The sequence below is a fragment of the Eulemur rufifrons genome, chromosome 18 (assembly GCF_041146395.1).
Source record: "Eulemur rufifrons isolate Redbay chromosome 18, OSU_ERuf_1, whole genome shotgun sequence".
Taxonomy (NCBI): Eukaryota; Metazoa; Chordata; class Mammalia; order Primates; family Lemuridae; genus Eulemur; species Eulemur rufifrons.
Genome location: NC_091000.1, coordinates 2,917,953 through 2,942,415, shown reverse-complemented (window position 1 = coordinate 2,942,415; position 24,463 = coordinate 2,917,953). Strand labels below are relative to the sequence as shown.

Below are 24,463 nucleotides of genomic sequence, written 5' to 3'. Positions count from 1 at the left end.
GATTAAAAGATTTGGATATACACTTTCACCTCAATTTTTCATAACGAAAGGTCAGAAAATTCAGTGGCAGAGGCAACACTAACATTGAGGAGACCCTCAGAGGGAGTCTGCAAAAATTCGTTATGGGCGCTCCACCCACACTCTGAACTGCTCAGATCTGGGACAAAGTGATGTTGCACTTCAGCTGGGTCGCCTGGGTGACTTCGCAGGATAGTGCCTATGGTTTTATAAATGAAAGACGGAAACTTAGCACCGCAATGGCAGAGGGGCAACAGGCACAGTACGCACACAGGAACGCGCTGCAATGGCCCCAGCGGCCGCCCGGTGGGCCTCGAGGACCAGGACCCCGATCAACTTCCGGTGGCCACCGGAAGTGCCCCCGGATCCCGGCCGGACCAGTCGGGCCGCGATATGGAGGCAGCACACAGCTCCGAGGTCAAGAGTCTAACTTTGAATTGATTCAGACGCAGGTCCGGGGCTGCAAGTGCCTGGTGACAGTGCCTGCCCCGTGCGCGGAGGGCGATGACCCGGGACGGGGCGGCGCGCGCGGCCCGCGTCATGGCCGAGGCGTGGGCGGGCGGGGGCGTCGAGCACAGCGGCCGGGCCCTGGAGCTGCCTCGGGGCGGGCGTCGCGGGCTCCGAAGAGGGAGCAGTCCCTTCCTCTGGGAGGGCCACGTTGCGGTCCGGCCACCCGCCCAGGCCCCTCAGGACCCCGAAACCGAGCGCGGACTGAGCGGAACGTGACTGCGCTGTTTGGTTTTTCCAGCCCCGACCGCCGAGGAAGGCGAGTGCGTGGCTGTCGGAGACATGAATTACTCGCGGTTCATCACGGCAGCGAGCGCGGCCAGGAAGCCTTCTCCCATCCGAACCATGAGTGAGAACCGGGCCCCTCTCCCCTCCGGGGCGGGGTCCCACCAGGTGCCCCTGGGTCGCGTTCATTCATTCATTCATTCATTCACCTGCGAGCGCGCCCTGCCGGCCAGGCTGTGCGTGCAGAAATGAAATAGGCACAGCCGGAAGGCGAGTGTAGGGTATTCCTGCTGGGGTGCAGTAGGGGCAGGGGTAGGGAGAGGCCGGCGCTACTGTGGGCACGTCCTGCTGCCCAGAGAGGCTCTTCCTGGGAGGTGGCGGTGGCACAGTGTGCAGGTTCTGTGCGGAGTGGGAGGGCCAGTAAATGGGAGGGAAGGGGGGAGCCCTGAGGCTCGACGGACAGGTGGGGGCTACCTGGAGGAGAATCTCCTGCTGTTGTGGCCCTTGCTGTTTTCCTGATGTCTAAGCTCAAGGTGCCAGCAGATTCTGTGTCTGGTTCTTATAGACAGAGCCTTCTTGCTGCCTAGTCACAAAGCAGAAGGGGTCAAAGGTGCTCCCTCCAGTCTCTTTTGTAGGGGCACTAATCCCAATCAGGAGGGTGGAGCCCTCATGACCTAATCACCTCCTGAGGGCCCCACCTCTTCGTACTATCACATTGGGTATTAGGTTCCAACGTAGGAATTTTGGAGGGGACACCCACATTTAGGCGATAGCACATTCTATCACTAGAAATTGTTCAACTTTACAGTTTTGTTGGCTATAATGCATACTTAACTATCTTTATAACAATATTCAATGAAAGTGTTTCTTTTCCATGTTTATTGTAGCTGATCTGTTGACCAGGGCACCAAAATCGGTCATTTCCTTGGCTACTGGATCACCCAATCCAAACATGTTCCCCTTTAAGACAGCTGTCATCACTGTGGAAGGTGGAAAGACCATCCAGTTTGGGGAAGAGATGATGAAGAGAGCACTTCAGTATTCTCAAAGTTCTGGGTAGGTGTCACTAGATGATAGAATTTTATTAGCTCATTTTCATGAGAAATGTTCTAAGGCCCATTGATAAAGTGACTTTTTTTTTCTTAACTGGGTGTTCAATGGCTAGGAAGATTTGGGGAAAAGTTTTCAAAGAATAATTAAGGGCAAGAGGGATATCTAATGCTCCTCAGTAATTGCTTCTCAGCCTTCAGTGACTGGGAGAGTCAGAGAAGGCTTCTGGAAGGAAGGACCATTTGAGCTGAGTCTGAAATAGTGAGGAGACAGCTGGGTGGAGAAGCACATTGGGAGAAAGGCAGTGTGTGATCCAGGAAGCAGAGATTTTAAGTCTCCAGCAAATTTTTAAATATGTTCCCTTTCTAAACAAGCAGGTATACACATACATTGCCCTCATAGGTTCAAATGTCTTTAATTTTTTTTTTTTTTTTTTTTGAGACAGAGTCTCACTCTGTTGCCCAGGCTAGAGTGAGTGCCGTGGCGTCAGCCTAGCTCACAGCAACCTCAAACTCCTGGGCTCAAGCAATCCTCCTGTCTCAGCCTCCCGAGTAGCTGGGACTACAGGCATGCACCACCATGCCCGGCTAATTTTTTTCTATATATATTTTTAGCTGTCCATATAATTTCTTTCTATTTTTAGTAGAGATGGGGTCTCACTCTTGCTCAGGCTGGCAAATGTCTTTAATTTTTTACAGGCAAGCTGAAATACAAATCTTTAGACTTTCTTTACCTTGTTTTCTTCTAATGATAATGTATAGAGAGTCTATAAATTATACTTCATTAAAACTTTATTCTGGCCGGGCGTGGTGGCTCACGCCTGTAATCCTAGCACTCTGGGAGGCCGAGGTGGGCGGATCGTTTGAGCTCAGGAGTTCGAGACCAGCCTGAGCAAGAGCGAGACCCCATCTCTACTAAAAATAGAAAGAAATTATATGGACAGCTAAAAATATATATAGAAAAAATTAGCCGGGCATGGTGGTGCATGCCTGTAGTCCCAGCTACTCGGGAGGCTGAGACAGGAGGATCCCTTGAGCTCAGGAGTTTGAGATTGCTGTGAGCTAGGCTGACGCCATGGCACTCACTCTAGCCTGGGCAACTCTGTCTCAAAAAAAAAAAAAAAAACTTTATTCTGAAATTGAAAAGTATATTGAAATGTTATTTGTATGTAAATTATATAATATGTGACAGGTACATAGGCTTCTCTTTCCATGATGCAAAGAACTTATTAAGCCTGAATTTCTAGGTAGCCATAGAAATCTTCCAAGAAGGAACAAAGAATTGGTTATGCAATGAATTCTCTAGTGTAAGACTTCAGATTTGGAATAAGAAAGATATAGATTCAGCTCTCAGCTCATTGATTAAATGGTTGGCTTTATGAAAATCTCCATCTGATTACCTTTATGTAAATTTCGTAATGCCTGAATCTATTGCTTATATTTTAAATGGGAATGTTAACACTGGCAAAAAGCATTTGAAGATTGTTTAACTAAATCTATAAAGTACTTAGTATAAAACTACCATTTATTTCCTATCTACTATTACTATGATTTTTACTACTATAAATTTAAAAATACATTTTTATGCTTTAGAATTCCAGAGCTTTTGTCCTGGCTAAAACAGTTACAAGTAAAATTGCATAACCCTCCCACCGTCCACTATCCACCCAATCAAGGACAAATGGACATGTGTGTCACAACCGGCAGTCAAGAAGGTCTTTGTAAGGTAAGAAAGAAAGGAAAAGGTAGCCTATGTGTAGAATGAAATATGTTTGTAAATATAGTTATCTCTTGCTTAGCCACAAGAGGATCATGTTTAGTGGATTACTGGTAGTCTTTCTTATCACCTAGAATTATAAACAGGGAACTCTAAGACAAGACATAGGATGGGAGGAGTGTGTATGTGTAGGGACGGAGATGTTTGCAAAATGCAGGTAGGAATACTTTAGATTAATCTATCAGTATTTCCCTCTGCTTTCCCTCATTGTGAACACAAGGACTTTCAAAATTTATCTGCTCTTAATATCACTCACCAGCCTGATTTTTTTTTTTTCAATACTGATTTCAGTACAGATTTTTCTTAAATACAGAGCATGTGGTCAAGACCCAGACCTATGAGTCATTATAACAAGAGCCCCACTAAGGGAGTTCTCAACTCCTATGAGAACTTAGTGAGCACTGCTTAATTTCATCTGGATTAAAGCTACAGGTTACATTTGATTTCTGCCTGTAGTTATGAAATTTCAGTATAATTTTTAAATTCTTGAAAGAGCGTGTAAAATACATCAATAACTCATAACTCAGAGACATGCTTATTACAGAGGCCTTAGTAGGAATCTACTTTATTAATAATATTTCTTCCACTTTGTTCTCCAAGATGGATGTTATTTTAGGCTCCTGTGTTTCTGTCTTTATTACACAGTGCTACTGGTGAGGCTGATTGTTCTAGGGCAAACTGAATTAAGTTTTCATTTGATCTATTGATAAGGTGTATGTCACCCTAGTGATTTCTTTGGTCCTAGCATGTTCTGTAAAAACCAAATCAACCAGCTGCTTTGCAGAGGAGGATACTATTTGTCATAAGATGTCAAAAACTCCCAAGGAAAACGTAAATTGAACATCACAGGCCAAGCTGGGGGGCAAAGTCAAATCTTTTATCTCAATTGATAATGGCCCTTCTGCTTGTTCTGAGAGGTAGGTTGTTAAAAAGATAGGAAGAAGAGCTCGAACTGAGTGTGGATTATAAAACATCGCTAGGTGAGAAGGGATTATTCTGTGACTTACGTACGATTTGGTAATAACAGGCCCCTTTGATTTAAGCTGGAAGAATCTATTGCCTAGCTCTGTTGGTGTCAGTGGGCATCATACCGTCCCCACAATCTCCTACGGTGTGTCACACCTTCTCTTACTTAACCTCCAACTATCCTTGAACACTGTTGACCTCCCCGCCCTTTTTGGAGCACTCTCCTCCTCCGGCTCTCAGCACCGGGCTGGCTGGCTCTCCTCCAGGCCCCCTGCCCTGCCTCCCTTGCAGTGCCCCTGCCCAGCCAGTATTTACTGGGGTTCCTTCCGGCCCAGGCTTGGAACATCCTGCATCTGTAGACTTTGCCTGGGTACCTCCATCCACACTCCTGTGATCAGCCATGTGCTAGCACCTTCCCCACCTTCCAGATCTGTTTTTCCCTCTGACCCTCTGACACCACCACAAGATGTTTCAAAGGCTCCTCACACAAAACAGCTCCTCATCATCTCGCTCAGATGTGGACTTTTTGTTTCTGAATTTCAGTGAATGGCAGTGGTACCTCACCATCTATCTGTTCTCAGTAGCCAGAAATCCAGCATCATTCCTGACACCTGCTCTTCCTGACTCCCCTGTAGTCCATAATCATGTTCTGTTGGTTTTCATTTCCTAAATACCTCCCTGTTGTTCTCTAAATCTCCACCATCACAGCTCTTATTCAGATGACCCTTATCAAATGTCCCCAGGACTGTGGCAGTCACTTCCCAAACCTTCCACGTGTGTTCTTGCCCTTCTTTTATTCTTTCTTATTGCAGCCAGATTGATCTTTTCAAAATGCATGTCTGACATGTGACCCCCCCCCCCCCCCCCCACTTCTTAAGCCTCTTGCTCGCCACCCTTGGCTCCAGTGCCCCACGGCACGGTCTCTGCCCTCTTCTGTCTGATCTCCCCACTCTCCTCTTTACACTCTGCCTCAAGCCACAGAATTCTTTACGTTTCTCAAAATATAACCATTGTCACCACTTACACCAAGGCATCCCTTCCTCAGGGAAGCCTTCCCTGAATCCCTGAATGCCCAGGTCTTCCTACAATGATGCACAATACCTTTGTGTGTCTATACTTAATAACACTCGCCACTGCTTTTAATTGTACGTTTATTGGATAGTTATTTCATTAGTGTCTGGCCCTCACATGGACTGGTAGCTCCATGAGAGTATGAAACACGTCATTTTGCTCATCATTTTATCTCCAGTACCATATACAAGCCTGGCTTATAGTAGCAATAAAAGGAATAAATGAATTTTAGAAGCCAGTTATGTTCTTTTTCTCCTTACTGAAAAACAAGGGTCTGAAAACTATGACTTGAGAGCCAAATCCAGCTCATCTTATTTTGTAAATAAAGTTTTATTAAAACCCAGTGACACCTACTCATTTATGTGTTGTCTGTGGCTGCTTTCTCAGTGTAGAGGCAGAGATGAGTAGTTGCAACACAGACACTGTGGCCTACAAAATATTTCTTATTTGGCCCTTTGCCAAATAAGAAATTTGCCAACTCCTACTCTAGAATGATATGACCTCAAAATAAAAAAGGAGTTCTGAGCATGAAAACAGTACAAACCTAGGTTACTCGCAAGCTAACCTGTGCTTCTTTTGTTAGGTATTTGAAATGATCATTAACCCTGGAGATAATATCCTCGTAAATGAACCTGTTTATTCAGGAACACTTCAAGCTGTGAGTATACATTTTTTATAAAAGGCATCTCTAATAAACAATAGGAAAAAATCATTGTACCTTTAGAATTATCCACTGAAAAATAATATAGCATCTTTCATCTGTAAATAGGAGAATCTTAAATGATATATGCAAAATATGTGAACTGTACCTCTGCTTTACATTTCTTTTTTAAAATGCAAATGTATAGCCACTAAAATTAGGTTGTGCAAAATCATGTCCAATTCTCTCCATATTTTACTTAAACTGTAACTTAAATTGCAAAACCTTATTTTTCATTATCATCTTTCATTACCATATGCCTAAGAATAACCATGTTATATGTCAGTTTAATATAACTCTAAACTCATGTTGTATGATTAGGACTTTCCACTCCACTGTTAAATCATTGGGTCTGTAATATCCAGAACGAGGAAGCTGATCATCCTCTCCTGCTGTGCTCTGCTCAGAACTCCACGGGAATTATGTTTGTCTGGGACATTCTGCTTCAGGATGGAAGTGTCCACAAACTGCACCACATTCAGAGACCTGTAGTCAGAGTGAATAGGGAACTGGAAACCACACCATGTGATGAATGGTTATGTGAACTGCAGCTGTTTTCCCCAAATAGAAGAGGCTCAACAAAGACATGAGAAGTGTCCTCAAATATATAAAAGTTAGCCATGTGTCAGGAGAATTAGATTTATTTGTACATGACCGTAGGTTGATAGAAGTAGAATCCCAGATAAACAGTTTCAACTCAGTATAAAAACTCTCTACCCCTTGGCGTTAACTGACTTCATAAGGAGACAAAGCCTGGCCTGTCACTGCAGGTGCTCAGAGTTACTCCTGATTGCCTCTGAATACAAATACTGTAAAGGTAATTCTAGCTTAGAGTAGGGGGATTGAATGAGATGGCCTTTGTGCTCTGCTGATTCTAACTTCATGGATTCTTGTTATTTTCCAAGTTTTAGGTTACTTTTGTAAAATCAATTTATAAAGCAATATATAAGCAATTCCAGTTATAATAGCATCCAGAAGAATAAAATAACTAGGAATAAATTTAACAAAGGAGGCAAAAGACTTGTACGTTAAAAACTCTAAAGCTTTGTTGAAGGAAATTAAAGAAGACCCAAATGAATGGAGAGACATCCCCTGTTCATGGATTGGAAGACTGAATATTGTTAAGACATTAGCACTACCCTCAGCAATCTATACATTTAATGCAATTCCTATCAAAATTCCAGCAGCCTTTTTTTTTGCAGAAATAGAAAAGCTGATTCTCAAATTCATACCAGAATTTAAGGATCCCAAGTAGCCAAAACAATTTTGAGAAAAGAACAAATTTGGAGGATTTACTTCCCAATTTTAAAAGCTACCATAAAGCTATAGTAGTAATCAAAATAGTGTGGTACTGGCAAAAGAATAGACATATAGAGCAATGGAATAGAACTGAGAGTCCAGAGATAAACCCATAAATCCAATTGATTTCGACAAGGGTGCCAAGTCCATTCAGTGGGGAAGAATAGTCTCTTCAACAGATGGTGTTGAGACAACTAGATTTCCACATGCAAAAGAGAGAAATTGGACCCTTACCTCACACCATATAATAAATTAATTCAAAATGGATCAAAGACCTAAATGTAAGAGCTAAAATTATAAATACCTAGGGTAAACTATAAGAGCAAATCTTCATGACTTTGAATTTGGTAGGGGATTCTTTTAGATATAAGAATGAAAAACATGAGCAACAACAAAAAATAGGTAATTTGATTTCAAAATTAAAACTTTTGTGCATCAAAAGACATTACGAAGAAACTGAAGAAACAGCCTACGGCATAGGAGAAAATATTTGCAAATCATGTATCTGATAAGAGTTTAATATCAGGAACATATAAAGCATTCCTACAACTCAACCACAAAAAGACAACCCAATTAAAAAATGCAAAAAGGATATAAATAGACGTTACTCCAAAGAAGCTATGCAAATTGCTTAGCAGCACATGAAAAGATGCTCAACATCATCAACCATTAGAAAAATACAGGCCGGGCGCGGTGGCTCACGCCTGTAATCCTAGCACTCTGGGAGGCCGAGGTGGGCGGATCGTTTGAGCTCAGGAGTTCGAGACCAGCCTGAGCAAGAGCGAGACCCCACCTCTACTAAAAATAGAAAGAAATTATATGGACAGCTAAAAATATATATAGAAAAAATTAGCCGGGCATGGTGGCGCATGCCTGTAGTCCCAGCTACTCGGGAGGCTGAGACAGGAGGATTGCTTGAGCTCAGGAGTTTGAGGTTGCTGTGAGCTAGGCTGACGCCATGGCACTCACTCTAGCCTGGGCAACAGAGTGAGACTCTGTCTCAAAAAAAAAAAAAGAAAAATACAATCAACATAAGAAAGCTGTACATGCAGTCTGATTATTTTGTAAGACTGAGGCTTGGATAAAAATGTGTTTTTAACATTAAGGAAATGCAAATCAAGACCACAGTGAAATAGTACTTCCCACCTGCAAGGATGGCTATTATAAAGAAAAGAAAAACAAAAACCACAAATACTGGTGAATATGTGATGAAAGTGGAACCCCCACACTTGCCTAGTAGAAATGTAAAATGGTACAGTCACTGCAGAAAACAGTTTGTCAATTCCTCAAAAAGTTAAACATAGAATTACCATATGACCTACAATTCCACTCCTAGGTATATACTGAAAACGAACTGAAAACTGGGACTCAAATAGGTGCTTGTATGCAAATGTCCATTGGAGCATTATTCACATTAGCTAAAAGGGGGAAGTAATCCAAGTGTCCGTCAGTAGGTGAATGGATAACTAAAATTTGGCATGTTCGCACAATAGCATTCAGCCAGAAGAAGGAACACAGATCTGATACATGTTACAGGGGGGATGAACCTTGAAAACGTCAATTTAACTGAAAGACACCAGACACAAAAGGACAAATATTGTATTATTCCACTTATATGAAATATCTAGAATAGACAAATTTGTAGAGACGGAAAGTAGATTGAGTAGAGGTCACCAGGGGCTGTGGAGAGTGGAGAATGGAGAATTATTAATGGGTACAGAGTTTCTGTTTGGGGTCATGAACAAAATTTGGAAATAGAGGTGATGGGTGCACCCACACACTGAATGTAATTAATGCCCCTGCATTATACTTTTGAAAATGGTTAAACTGGCAAAAATTTTTCTTATACATATTTACTACAATAAAAAAATAATTGCTTTTTCTTGATTGGATACTAATTATTTTCCTGAACTCCTAAGATTGAAGATTATATACTGCCTTTAAATTTCCAACTGGTGTCTACAAAAACACATGCGTGCACCCACCCACAAATGTCTTCACGTGCCCAAACAGAAACTGTACGCCAAGTTATGAGGAAATGTTCTAATAAGAAATATCTCTTTATTTTATTGCCAAATATTGATTTGTTTTGTCCATGGTCGATGTGCTTCATAAGTCTAGAACCTTTTAAATTGTCATAAGTAGGATCTGGAGTATTCCCACTTTATGCATAATTCTACATTTAACTGCTGAAAGAGTGTTTGCTTTTCCTTTGAAATTTTTTTCAGAGAACTTTACTCACTTTTTGTTATTTTTTTTCCTTAATGTTCATGCATGAATGAGACTCCACAACATTTTTATAAAACTATGTCCACAAGCAACGCCAGTAGATGGCAGTCTGCAGTAGCAATTGGTAAAAGATTGAAATACTTCTGTACCACATGGCCAGCTGCCCATCTCCTTCATTGTCCCACCACCACCCTGCTTCCCTGGGCCCCCTCCTAGAACCACACTGAACCTCACATGACCCAGAGTAAGGCTGGCATAGCAGGGGGCCTCGAGGACCCTGTTCCAGCTGCGTCCCTGTCTGATGTGCCCATGCTGTACTGCTTGCTAAATATTTTCAATATCACCCCTGCTTGTAGTTATTTTATATAGCAGTACAACAGATGTGTCATGTGATTCATTAATACTGTCAAAAGACATTCATTAATAAACACCTGCTTTATGAACCAGTTCTTGGAAGAGAATTCAGTCAGAATAGGCTGGCATATGCTGTGTAACAAATGACTCCAATACACTCAATCGTTTGTAACTTACAGCTGCAAAGGTTTGTCTCTCCCACACGACACATCCACAAGACGGCTGCAGCTCTGTCCCGTGGCATCTTCGTTCCAAGCCCCAAGGTGACAGAAGCAGCCCCTATCTGGAGCCTTGCCAGTCTTAGAGCAGAGGGAGGGGAGAACCACAGCTGGGTGTTAAAGCTTCTGCTTGGCAGGAACACACATCACACTTCTGCCCAGCATGTATGGCCAGAGCCAGACACACGGCCACGCCTGACAGAACCGGGGCGAGGAAGTGGCATCCGTCCTCTGGGAAGGGAGAGGAGCTGTTTCTGATCAATAACGTGATCCACCCCAGGGAACAACAGAGTTAAAATACATAATCTCACCCCTTAGGAACTTACAGCTGAGTGCAGGTTGATATGTTTAAGGTATAAAAGGTCACATTCTTGGTTAATATTTAAAAAAAGAAACAGTGGTGCTGCCATTTCGTGATGGTGTCGGCTCTTGTGCTTTCTTTTGGGCCCAACAGCTGCAGCCACTGGGCTGCAACTTCATGAACGTTGCCAGTGATGAACACGGGATTATTCCAGACTCCCTCCGAGAAACACTTTCCCGATGGAAGCCAGAAGATTCAAGGAACCCCAAGAAAAACACCCCCAAATTTCTTTATACCGTCCCAAATGGCAACAACCCCTCTGGAACCTCATTGACAAGTGACCGCAAAAAGGAAATTTATGAGGTATTTTAAAAGAATGTGTTGATGTAGTTATGGGCCTGTTTCTTGATGGCTTTTAGAAGAGTACTGTGTAAAGTTCTCTCTCTTACTGGAGAAATTTATGCCAGTTTAGACACAATACATTATTACCCTTTCATTGAGATTTTTTCTTTTCCCCTAATTGATGACTTAATAGAAAAAAATAGTATTATTGGGCTTGTATTAAATTATGAAATTAGTTAATACTTGACCTCAAGTTTGATTTTCATAATTTTGTATTTGTCTTGTTAACTTTTCTGTTTTTCCTACTCCATGTCATTCAGATTACAAAAAATTCTTTAAAAATGAGAGGCATGCTCCTCTTTTGTAAAATCCCTTTGCGGTGTCTGTGATGCCTAACTTTTCATTATAAACATTATTTTAAAGTAGCAAGCTTATATTGAACTCTACTTAAATCTTTGAAAACCCTTTTAGAAAGGCTCTTTCATGTACCTGACTGTGCTCTTTAACCTTTTACTACAAATAGCTTTGTAAGTACCAAGCAAGCCTTTGTTAAACTTTATAGAATTTATTGATATGCAGCAGAATCACAAGAAAGATTTCATCCAGTTCCTTGTACTTGGAAAATTTATAGGTTTAAAATATTGTCTTATTCTTATTTTTTATACCCTCCGGGGCTCTGTCCTGAGTTCTCTATTTACATACCTGCCCTATTCCCTAGACAGCCTGGCCCAGTTCTGTGAGTGACGACTGCTGTGGTGCCTGGTCCCTGCCTCTTCCTCTTCCCTGGGCTCCAGACTTCTGTATCCAACTTTCTACTTCATGCCTCCACACAGATGTCTAATAAGCATTTCAAACTTAACGTGGCCAAAAGAGAATAGATTTTCCCCAGCCCACCCAAACCTCTAATCCACAACCCCTCATGTTCCCCAACGCCACAAATAGCGTGAGCATGAGAAGCTCCCCTTTATTCCTCTCTTTCCCTTCACTCCCCACCCCCTCCCCACATCTAGTTCACCCTGTGGACTCACCACGTTATCCAAATCCATCATTTTTCTCCACCCCCATCACTGTCCCCATCTTCTAAGCTGCCACCCACCCTCACTGGACTCCTACAGCACTGTGCCCACTGCACCCTGCTGCGTTTTGTCCTGGTCCCTAACCAGTCACATCCCTCCCCTGTTGAAATGTCACGGTACGGCCAGGCTCATGGTTCTGTTTACAGCTTTCCAGTGGCTTCCCCTTGTGGTTAAAACAAAGTCCAAATTCCGTTATCTGCCTCGCAAAGCTGTGTGACAAGGTCAGTCTGTTCTCAGGCCTTATCTTATATCCTTCGTGCTGCAGCCCACTTGGGGCAGCCACACTGGCTTTTCTGGCCCTTAAACATGCCAGGTGGTTTGCTCACCCAAGAGCCTTTGCCCTCACTCGTCCCTCAGTCTAGGTTTCTCTGCCCTGGTATTTGCACAGCTGAATCGTTCCTGTCATTTTGACCTCTGGTATTGCCTGGTCAGGAAGGGCTTCCCAATGATTGGACCTGAAATAGCTCCCCTGCCACTCTCTGTCTCAAATGTCACCTGTTGTAGTGCTCTCCCCAGCACTTTAACCACCCGTCTAATATTGCTTCTGCCCAGTGTCCACTGGCTTATGTCGATTCTGTCTTGCCCACTGGAGTGTTAAGTTCCATGAGAACAAGGGCCTTAGTGCCTTGTTCACCCCTTTATCCTCACAGTCTAGGATGGGAGACATTCAATTCTTGAATCAATGAATAAGCACAATTATGATACTGTTAAAGAATTATGATTCCAAATGACTTTAATTTTGGATAGTTCTTAAGAAATATATTACTTTAAGAAGTATATATATTGCTTTACCTTTTGTAGCTTGCAAGAAAATATGATTTCCTCATAATAGAAGATGATCCGTACTATTTTCTCCAGTTTAACAAGGTAAGTGATGATGTGAACTCATGTCACTATTAGAAGATAAGTTGTTGAAAGTTATTGCACTGCACTGGATATTAGCCTGGCTGCTGAGTCAGAGCTAATCCAATTTTACATTGAAATTAAATCAATTAAGATTAATTTGCTACCACTTCAATGTCAATCTTCCACTTTTATCATGGGATTAATACTTTTCATTTTTGGTATTGCTGCTTTTTCTAGAAATCAATTCTCTTCAAAATAGTAGCTACCCCAAAGGCAATTACAGCAACAACAAAAATAAATAAATGGGACTTGATGAACTTAAGAAGCTTCTGTACAGCAAAGGAAATAATCAACAGAGCAAATAGACAACCCACAGAATGGGGCAAAATATTTGAAAACTATATATACACATCTGACAAAGGGCTAATGTCTAGAATCCACAAAGGACTCAAATCAAGAAGAAAAAAACAACTCCATTAAAAAGTGGGCAAAAGACATGAACAGAAATTTTTCAGAAAAAGGTAGACAGATGGCTAAGAAACATGAAAAAATGTCAACATCACTAATCATCAGGTAAATGCGAATTAACACTACAATGAGATACCACCTTACCGCTATGAGAATGGCCATTGCTAAAAAGTCAACGAACAATAGATGGTGGTACGGATGCAGAGAGAAAGGAATGTTATACACTGTTGGTAGGAATGCGTATTAGTACAACCTCTATGGAAAATAGTATGGAGATTTCTCAAAGAACTATAGCAGTCCCTCTGCTTGGTATCTACCCAAAGGTAAAGAAGTCATTTCATAGAAAAAGACAACCTGCACTAAATGTTTATTGCAGCATAAGTCACAACTGCAACAATGTGGAATCAACCTGTGTGCCCATCAATTCATAAGTGGGTAAAGAAAATGTGGTGTATATATACATATATATATATATGCTCAGCCATAAAAAGCAATGAAATAATGTTTGCAGCAACTTGGATGGAACTAGAGACTATTATCCTGAGTGAAATATTTCAAGAATGGAAAACCAACACCGTATGTCCTTGCTAACAAGTGGGAGCTAAATGATGGGTACACATGGGCACAATGGGGTATAAAGGACATGGAGACCAGAAGGCGCTAGGGTGGGGGCTATGGGACAAAAACTTACCTATTCGGTACAATGAATACTGTTCTGGTGGCAGGCACTCCAAAAGTCCTGACTTAAGCAGTATACAAGGTATCCATATATCAAAAACATCTGTACCACTTTCATATTTTGAAAAAACAAACTGAAGCAGGACGAGGCTGTGCTCAGTAATGTCCATTTTGGACACAGGCATCACAGGCAGCGTGCCACACATTTGCCCCCTGTCATTTATGTCCTGGATCTTACCTGTTACATAATGGGCTTTTAGATTCACTCTCACTGCATTTTATATATACATACACTACTTTTCCTGATTACTGTGTTCTAACAGACAATAGTAGCAGTAAGACAACCAATGCCCGATTCCTCAAACTCCACCACTTTCTTCTCAGGGTTGCAGGGAACATACGCTTGGATTCAATTCCCCAGTTACATATACAGAGAAGAAACAAAAACTTTGTTTTTTTGAAACAGGGTCTCACTCTGTCACCCAGGCTGGAATACAGTGGCATCATTATAGCTCACTGCAACCTCAAACTCCTGGGCTCAAGCGATCCTCCTGCCTCCGCATCCTGAGTAGCTGGGACTACAGGTGTGCACCACAACATCCAGCTAACTTTCTGTAAAGACAGGGTCTCGCTCTGTCACTCAGGCTGTTTTCCAACTCCTGGGATCTAGTGATCCTCCCGCCTCAGCCTCCCACGGTGCCAGGGTTACAGGCGTGAGCCACCACGCCCAGCCAGAAACTCTTGATTTCTTTATATGATTTGCCAGAACATCACTTCTTTCCACTCACACTCCCACTCTCACCGTGCCCATGACCTCCCTTCTCCTTTGTACCTCCTCTTGAAGTAAATATTGAAGTCAGTATGTCCTGCTGACGCCATTTCTCGCCTTCATTCTCATCTTTCCCGTTCGCCCTAAGGATCAGCGTCTCTCCCTGCACAGTTGCGACTACTCCTGGCCCTCCACGTTTTGGTCTTGTGCATACTTGTCTTTCCTGACTTCTTCCTTTAAGTCTGTTAATCCTGGGTTTCAACCTCTGTGGCGAGGAGGGCCTGTTTGAGGTGACTCTAAATGTCTAATAATGGAACTGGAGCCAATGAAGGAGCCTCGCGTGTGTGTGTTTGGCAAAAAAGCCATGGAGACAGGCAGGTGCTTATGAAAGAATATGGATCTCTGTTCCTGTCCCGTGTTAAAGGGTAGAAATAAAGGTGAGAGAACACTTGTGCTACTGTCATGCAAAAACATGCCCTGTCCCCTCGGTATGCAAAGTAATCATGCAGTGGCTAACAGAGTTCCCAAACCAACAGTTGTGTTGTTGTTTGTTTGTGTTTTCATTTTAAGCCCTGGGCACCAACATTTCTTTCCATGGATGTTGACGGGCGAGTCATCAGAGCTGACTCTTTCTCCAAAGTCCTTTCTGCCGGGTAAGGCCCATGTCTCTACCGTGAGGCTCCATCGAAACGAGCCAGACACTGTATCTCAGTATCTTTTGGTCCACACAGTTCTTTTCACTGAAGATGCTTCTATTCCACTTGCCTTGAAACACTAGTTTGGTGATTACTGTTAATATAGGCCTTTTCTCTCTCTATTGCTCTCCAGTGGTCAGACACACTGGCCGTTAATCTAAAGTTGCAGTGGGACTGGCCGGGCTTTTGATATCATATATGAGAGAGCACATTTGGAAATGTGCCGTCAGACTTGTTTTCAGTGTACTCTTCTATTTAAAATTTGTATTGGAAATAAGAATGAGTTAGCTTTATTAGTTTGTTTTAATTGTCTAGATCCATTTGTCCCCAGGGTACAACTCTCTTCCTAATGAAAGCAGGAAAGGGACATGTAATAATTGTTAATCTGAGATTGGGATTGTGCCTTTTCTCTTTTTGTGTAGGTTGAGATTAGGGTTTTTAACTGGTCCAAAACCCTTGATAAACAGAGTTGTTCTTCACACACAAGTGTCAACATTGCACCCCAGCACTTTTAACCAGGTAAGGACAATTTAGGAAATAGGTTTTTTAAATCAGATCGGAATAAAAAAATAGCAAAAATTCCGAACCTGTTTAGTGAATTATCATTTTCCTTCCTGGTTTATTATGAATCACTGACTGTATAAGCTAGGTTCAGCTTGTTACATCTTCATGCTGGTTTACATGTGCTCAAGAGTGGTTTGCTTTTACCTTTGGCAAATATCAAATTTTTAGGATATGAACCATGACTTTTGTTATTGTTTTATTTACTCTAGCTCATGATATCACAGCTTCTACACCAGTGGGGAGAAGAGGGCTTCCTGGCTCACGTACACAGGTATTGAATCAGCCGTTAAAACATTCATGAACAAAATAGGAGCCCAGTGGACGTAGTACAGATCACCCAGAATGTTGGTGGTTTATTCTTCCTTCATAACCCTAAGACAGACGAGGAGTAGTCTATCAGAAGTCAAAAGTCCACTCGCTTTATTCGCACTTCACCTAGAAAGCCTTTTCAGGAGCGTCCCAGGGATGGCTTGAAAGCAGTCCGCCCTCACTCAAGGCGATCCAAAATCCCCACAGCTTAGCATTCCCTTATTTAGCTGACTGAGAGGGTAAACTGTGCATACACATGAATGTTTTCTTTAATAGTCAACCATGAGGGACACATGACACAGGATTTGGCTCAAGCACAGAGGACTGAAAACGTAATTTGCCTAAATGATGAGTATATTGGTGCAAGTGATGAGTTATTTTAGTTATGTAAATGTGGTACCTCCTAGGCCGTTCAGAAATAAGGAGAGATGGGGTATCCTCACTCCCAGACCAGTGACTCGTCATGTCAGTGCTGTTTTCTTTGATCCTGAGTGTTCTACCCTGCAGTTGACCATTGTTTCACATAACTAATCACAAAGATTGATCCTGTTACGTCCCCTACTTCTAGGTTCCATGTTTTACATAGAAATGGACTTTCCTTTATTAAGTTTGATTTTGAAATTATTCCACAATAAATGAAGAAAGACAGTGGTAAAAATTTTCATCACCAGATAAGTCAAGCAAATACACTCTGTTCTCTTATCAAGTAGTCAACATTTCCATTAAGATAGAAAACAAATTCTTACAGCCTGGACTCCAGAGCCTTTTTTGTTCCTGCAGTGAATGTACTGAGTACATCCTTTTCATTGTTTTCTTCTTCTAGGGTTATTGATTTCTACAGGAACCAGAGAAATGCAATATTGGCAGCTGCCGACAAGTGGTTGGGTGGTGAGTGGAACGTACAGTGCCCTTAGGATGAAAGTAGCACCTGTGTGAGTGGGTGGTGAATGCTGCGTGTGATTAACAGTCCTGGTGGAAAGAAACCATCCCAGGAACATTCTTGCCAGGACATGGTGCCCTATAAGTGATCCCCGAAGGCACAATTTACAAACCTATTTCTTCTTTACCATTTTCATCTCTGCTATATAGAATTTGTCATGTAAAGAAAAAATTTGAAAGTCAACCACAAATAACTTACTTAAACCTAAATAATGGCCATATCGAAAAATTTGAGACTAATTTCAAACTTTTGCTTCAAATTTTTTTTTTTTTTTTTTTTTTTGTTTTTGAGACAGAGTGTCGCTTTGTTGCCCTGGCTAGAGTGAGTGCCGTGGCGTCAGCCTAGCTCACAGCAACCTCAAACTCCTGGGCTTAAGCATTCCTACTGCCTCAGCCTCCCAAGTAGCTGGGACTACAGGCATGCGCCACCATGCCCGGCTAATTTTTTCTATATATATTTTAGATGGCCAGCTAATTTCTTTCTATTTTCAGTAGAGACGGGGTCTCGCTCTTGCTCAGGCTGGTCTCGAACTCCTGACCTTGAGGGATACACCCGCCTCGGCCTCCCAGAGTGCTAGGATTACAGGCGTGAGCCACCGCGCCCGGCCTGCTTCAAATATTAATAGAAGAGCAATTGTCAAACAAGCCATATACTCCTTTCCTAAGAAGTACAGAGATGAAATAGACTGTCCTTACAACATATTTGCCTTCTAATCATTAACCTCATCTATTCCTAATTTGATTGCAGGATGTTTTTGATTCATTTTTGTTATAGAAAAAAGTCAAATGAATTAAATGGCTTTGATTGTATTATTAAAATGCCTTTGATGTAAATAATAGTAAACCAAACATACTAATTTCTTTTCTCTGTCATATCTCTTTGCCTATCAAGTCGTCGTAAAAGTAGAATCATTATCATTTGGATAAGAGTACTGTGCTAGCCCAGGTGCAGTGGCTTACTCCCGTAACCCTAGCACTAGGGGAGGACAAGGCAGGCGGATCCTCAAGACCAGGAGTTTGAGACCAGCATGAGCAACACACCAACCCCGTCTTTACAAAAAATCAAAAAAAAAACTTAGCCAGGCATGGTGGCATGTGCCTGTAGTCCCAGATATTTGGGAGGCTGAGGCAGGAGGATGGCTTGAGCTCAGGAATTTGAGGTTGCAGTGAGCTGTGATGACACCACTGCACTCTAGCCTGGGCTACAGAGCAAGAGTCTCAAATAAAAAAAAAAAAAAAAGAGTACTATTCTACCTCTTGCATAGTAGTGCTAATGAAAATGTTTTAATCAAGAGCAAGTTTTCTTGTTTAGAAAAGACAGTAATGAAATCAAACTATCCTCTCTTCTTGATTTCTCTATCTAATACTCAATGAAACGAAAAGCCTGGAAGTTCTGCTGGAATTCTTGAATTTTAAGCACTTCTTTGCATAATTAATTACATTCTGATAAAATTCTAGTCCACTGAACTTCTAAATTATATGTAAATGATAGGATTTATTGAGATGCTGGGAGGCTCCAGGAAGAGCTGAAGGATCCTCTTCTAAACTTGACCCAGGGGTGCTGTCTGGGTGGGCTCAGCTGAGCCAGGGGAGGGAGGCTCTGCATTTCCTGCCCTGCGCCCAGGCTGAGCCCCTGGCGAATGTGCCCACGTGAGCGACTCGGTCTCCCCCGCCTCTCACCCCGCCCCCCACACTGACTCTCAGAAATAAAACAGCGAACATCAGTTTTCAGGGCTCTTAAAATGGCAGTTTTTTAAATGCAGTCACCCAAGGAACCTTTTAGAAACAATTGTTCATAATCACTACGTTATGCCGTTCAGCATCTTGATGTCACCCAAAATCCTTCCTTCAGAAGACATTTGTTCTGTGCTTTTGGTTGTAGATTTGGCAGAGTGGCACGTTCCTACTGCTGGAATGTTTTTATGGATTAAAATTAAAGGCATTTCTGATGTAAAACAACTGATTGAAGAAAAAGCCATTAAGAAAGAGGTAAAATCGGGAGATGAGGGATGGGGAAGCCTAAAGCAAAGTTATGCTTTTTCTTTAAAGTCATTTTTTACTTGAATGGGAATGGGAAGAGATGTTTTCTGCTGCCCACCTCTGAACTCATAATGTTCTAATATTAGATATGTTATCTCATTAAAATCATAGCAAGTTTTTGGGTTACGTAATTATCCATCTGGTCTAACTTAATGGCAATGTGGTCATTAGCATAGTGGCTGAGAGCAGTCCCTGCACCCCCACTCCTTGGGTTGGAATCCCAGCTCCAGGCCTTCCTGGTTGTGTGGCTTTGGGCAAGTTCCCCTCCTGGTGCTTCATCTGTGCAATAGAGACAGTGAGAATCCCTCCCTCATAGGGGTGCTGTGGTCATTAAATGGTGCACCATGTGCAGAGTGCTTAGAAGATGCTCGATGCGTATTGGCCATTGGTATTTAAAATGGAGGGATTTTTTTTCCTGATTGGGAAAGTACAGTATACTCACAGTAGGAAATTTGGAAAATGCATAAAAGCACAATGAAAAAATTTTTAAGTAGCCCATATTTTCACCACTCACATTCGTGACTATTTGTGGTATAATTTCTTGAAGAGCTTGTTTGTGTTCTTCTGGTGTTGTGGCTGTGCATTTATTTCACATGGTTAGATTACACAGAAAAGTTTATTTCCTGATTTTTTCACTTCAAATTAGCTCAGGAGAATGTCTTCTAGCTTTCTTTTTTCTTCCCTTTGTATTTATAAACTTATAAGTCTACTTGGATTTCATTTGGGGACATTGATTAAGCTGAAAATGCTAAATATTTTTCTGTGCCACTTTCCAGTTTACCAAATAAATTTTGCCTTCTCCATTAATTAATTCCGTTACCATGTCTGTCAATCTTTTGTAAACACTGAGATCTGTTTCTGGAATCACTTGCCTTGAAGCAGTAAGTACTAAAGCGCAGGTTGGGTGGACGGTGGCAAAGTGCTGTGCCAGTGCCCAGGACACAGGTGCTCTGCAAGGTGGACCTGGAGACGGCCTGCCTGGACTGCAGCCCTCGCTCCACACCTGGGGAAAGTCCTCATCCCCTCCAGCCACCTCCCTTGAGGGCAGGACTGATGACTTGTTCATTGTTCTAATCCCAGTCCCAGCATACAGGAGGTACTTAATAAATATTTAACCACCTTATTTTACAAATACATTTTAGTATAACAAATCGAGTTGATACCTTCCTTTTCTATCGCTGGCATTATCATCAGAAACGTTTGGTAAGTGGCTCTCTGTGAGTATCTCTGTGCTGGGTACTGAGGATGTAGACTCTGGGTTTCACTGTACTTTTCTCAGTTCCCTGCATTTAGTCCTTATGTCCTGTCCCATGTGCCTTTGCCTTGTCCCAATAGTCTCCACCTTCATCACAGTGCCCTAGCCCAGGTCTTGTTCATCTTGCAAAGAGACTGTTACCACCCCCTCCTCCTCTTACAGCTCCTTCCGTCTGGTACATCCCAGAACCTTTCCACCACATTGGGAGAAACAATGGCTTTCATTTCATTATTATTGAGGACAGAGAAACACACCTTCTGCCTGCAGATCTTTTCCCCAGATCATTTCCCTCCCAACTCCTCTGCTTTCCACTGCCAGTGCCCAGATTTATACTGTGTCACAACAGGCAGCTACTTAATGCGTCTGAAGGTCATCATTGTGCTGGCTGATGCTGTCATAAAAGATAAACTGCAAAATGTCAAAGACTTAATACAGTGCAAGTTTATGTCTGACTCACATAAAATTCGAAGATGAGACCTTCAGGGAACTCTGCTCCACCAGTGATCCAGAGACCCTGGGTCCTTCCATCTCGTAGCTGTTCAGTCTGCGACACACGGACTCCAGGATCGCTACAAAAGGGAAAGAGCCCGTGTGGATCTCACATGGGAAGATCTCTGTGAGGCAGGCCTAGCAGTAGCACACGCGACTTCAGCTCACATCCACTGGATGGCAATCTCTCAGGCGGCCACACGTCACTAGAAAGAGGCCAGAGAACGAGCGTGTGTGAGTGCCAGCAAGCAGAGGAACTGGAGTTCGCAGTCAGGGAGCTGTGTCTGCCACAGTGGTCACCAAGACCGCTGTGGTCAGCCGCTGTTTCCGCCACCACGTCTTCACGCACTCACTGAGTATTGTTATTCCTTCACTTCTGGATTAAGTTACTTGCCTCCTTTCAGTTCTTTGCACCAATTTTCTTCCCATCTCAGGACCTTTAGACTCTGTATCTTGTCCCTCAAGTTCTGTTCCCCACGTTTTGCCTGGCCAACACTCACCTTTTAGGTCCCAGCCTAAAACTCACTTTCCAACTTGATTCCTTAAAAAGGGTATCTCATTACTTGAATTTATATTACTTTTCTAGTTAGGTTAAACATTTGTGATTATTACTATTTCTGTTTCTTTAAGTTCTCCTTTGCACATTAAATCCAGAATTTGAGTCTTTTTCTTCTCTGTTTCTGTGGATTCCTTATACATCAATAGGAGATGGCATTTGCCATTGTAAACATTTTTCCTGTTTCTGTGCATATAGTTTTGTTTGTTGTATGACATACACAATATTTATATAAATTGGGATTTTTTTTCTTATGATTTCTTGAACTGCGTTCAAACTTAAAACAGCCTTCCCACTCTGAGATTAGGTTTACCTGTGCTTTCTTGTAGTTTTTCTTTAATGGCACATTACTCATTTTCCACAAACTCTCTTAGGTATTAGTGCTTCCTGGAAATGCTTTCTACGTCGATAGTTCAGTTCCTAGAGCTTACATGAGACTGTCCTTCTCTTCAGCATCTCCAGAGCAGATGGATGTGGTGAGTACAGTAGTCTCTGCAGAATAACTTAGTGCATATGTTTATTTTGTGAACATTACGTAATGTCTTTTTAGCTTTCTAAAAACCAGATATTAGTCGACCAGTCAGGAACCATTAAATGACTTGTACTTTGTTGCTAGACTTTTATAAACAAATGAGACTGAGATTGAGTTAAAGTTTTCTGTCTTCGTGAGTAATTTCTCAGAACCTGCTGAACAGTGCTGGGAAATTACCAACACGTTAGGAGGAAAATCTCTTTCTTTCCTTCATTGAGTTACCGTGAGGCAAAAGTACAAATTCATGACAGTCATCAGTCTCCTTCTTGAAGAAAAAAGTATCTACAGGGTCAAGTACAATAATCTTAAATTAATCACAATCCAGCTTTAACCAAAATAATAAGAAGCAAAGGAACAACATCCTAAGGACTGTGTATCTGGAAATTCGAACAGAAGCGCTATAAATTGAACAGGGCTGTTAAACTTGTGGAGAGTTCATACTTCTGCAGTTGGCCATTTCTGGTGTGTTCCTTATTCACTTGCTGTCTCATGTCATTAAATGTGCTTTTCATAACTTTGCTCTGCTTTTATGTAAATAGAGTTGGGCAATTGAAGCTATGGAAAATGTATATGCCGGTGAGAGATTATATAAAAATATAAAATAGCTTGTTATGAGTAAAACAGAAAATGATAATCTTGAGGTCTATAAAAACAAAAGGAAAATCCTGAAAGTCTGATATACTTCTATGTACATATTTCAGCAGGCGCTGATGGCATCCTGCCCACATAAAGCTGATGTTAAACTTGACTTTTCATTGCCTTATCTCAAGTGGATACTTTGTTTGGATTTTTAAAGTTATGACAGACTTCTCCAAAGTAACATCCTAATTTAAGTAATTCTTATCTCTTTTTCTCTTTTAGGCCTTCAAGATATTAGCCCAACTTATAAAAGAATCTTTATAAAAAAAAATCAAACTTGTCATATTGCTTATGGATTTTTCCAACAAATTATTTCCATGTTTTAGCAGGAAGAAATAGTCATTGGAGTTAGACTTACAGATTGGATTTCCTCAAACATGTCCTGTCTGCAGTAGTTCAACTAGCCAACTCTTAAAGTGCCTCTAAATCTGCAAGATGGCCATGATGTGTTTATAAATATGACTTCTGATTAATTTTCAATCTGCACAAAACTATTTTTTATCTTCGGTTTTATTTTAAAGAACTCCGTAGTTGCTTTATAATTTCCCTTAAATTTTCTTTGATACTAATATTTCATACTAAATTATTTTGAAAATTTAAGAAAATAATTAAGTTCAAACTGGTATATAATGGGTACTATTTTATTTTCAGAAAAATTTAATGAGACCAAAATTGTTATAATTTGACCATTATAAATGATTTTTATTAAGAGTACCATAGGCATTATGTTATACCATAGAAATCCCTTTAAAATAAAATTCTGAAGCTAAACATACCTAAAGGCATCAGACCTATTAATTGTAAATAGGAAGGAGAGATTATGGATTTAGGAAAATTTGCTACCTTATATTTTCATAATACTACAAAATTTTAAAAAACACAGTCTTAACCAGTTATGTAATTTAAATTTACAACAACCTTTGGGGTATTACAGAATACTTTTTGAATGATTTTCTTTCTTTTCAAAATGCTTATTTTTCCCATCTGATTACTAAAATAATACATGCTCATTTTAGAATTTTCAAACAATCAAGAAAGCAAGAGGATAAAGTAAAAGCCACTCACTATCGTACCCCCAGCGAGGACTGCTGTCAGCATCTGTCGTTCTGCCCGGTGACAACTTGCTGTGCGCGCAGACGTAACACCTGCAGGAGCAGGACTCGCTGCGAGTGTCTCCTACACACCCTGTACTCGTTTCTGTCAGTGGATGACACGTTACCACAGGGTTCCAAGGTTCAGTAATTGCACAGTTATAAGTCTTGTGAGGAGTTAGGAAGTTTATGCCATTGTTATTTATGCCATCCCTTGTTTGTGTAAACATCTCCATCACAGTTGTATTATTTTCCCGCACAGCTGGATGAGATGTTACATCCTCCAACAGCTAAAGGTCTCCAGCGACAGTCTCGACCTCACAGGTCAAAACACCTGGCTCCAGGCCCAAATCCCTCTTTCTAAGGCAGCTGCTGGAAGTCATTTAGGAGAGATGGGGGAGACGCAGGCCTGGAGGGGCCGAGCTGAGGAACCTGACATTCCATTAACGGTGAGAAGGGAG

General features: G+C 41.6%; 1 protein-coding gene across 3 annotated transcripts; it reads left to right on the top strand.

The window, feature by feature from the left end:
• The first annotated feature begins 382 nt into the window (after positions 1-382).
• On the top strand, positions 383-23,653 carry LOC138398925 (kynurenine/alpha-aminoadipate aminotransferase, mitochondrial). Of its 3 annotated transcripts, none has more exons than XM_069493374.1 (14): positions 383-435; positions 767-874; positions 1,638-1,806; positions 3,393-3,525; positions 6,197-6,271; positions 10,868-11,077; positions 12,934-12,999; positions 15,464-15,546; positions 16,011-16,107; positions 16,362-16,423; positions 17,285-17,349; positions 19,283-19,389; positions 22,115-22,216; positions 23,134-23,651. In XM_069493374.1, the coding sequence occupies exons 2-14, from the start codon at positions 808-810 to the stop codon at positions 23,173-23,175; spliced, it is 1,278 nt and encodes a 425-aa protein (XP_069349475.1). In that variant the 5' UTR covers positions 383-435; positions 767-807; the 3' UTR covers positions 23,176-23,651. The 3 variants fall into 3 exon arrangements, with proteins under 3 accessions (XP_069349475.1, XP_069349474.1, XP_069349476.1); XM_069493373.1 differs by having other exon boundaries at positions 389-470; XM_069493375.1 differs by lacking the exon at positions 383-435 and having other exon boundaries at positions 487-884; positions 1,636-1,806; positions 23,134-23,653.
• Positions 23,654-24,463: the final 810 nt, after the last annotated feature.

What these genes read in the sequence shown, in the direction of transcription:
- LOC138398925 (XM_069493375.1), top strand. Translation starts at nt 808, where the DNA reads ATGAATTACTCGCGGTTCATCACGGCAGCGAGCGCGGCCAGGAAGCCT. An exon ending in CAGTATTCTCAAAGTTCTGG is followed by an intron (nt 1,807 to 3,392) that starts GTAGGTGTCACT and finishes TTTATGCTTTAG; the next exon opens with AATTCCAGAGCTTTTGTCCT. An exon ending in ACCCCAGCACTTTTAACCAG is followed by an intron (nt 16,108 to 16,361) that starts GTAAGGACAATT and finishes TATTTACTCTAG; the next exon opens with CTCATGATATCACAGCTTCT.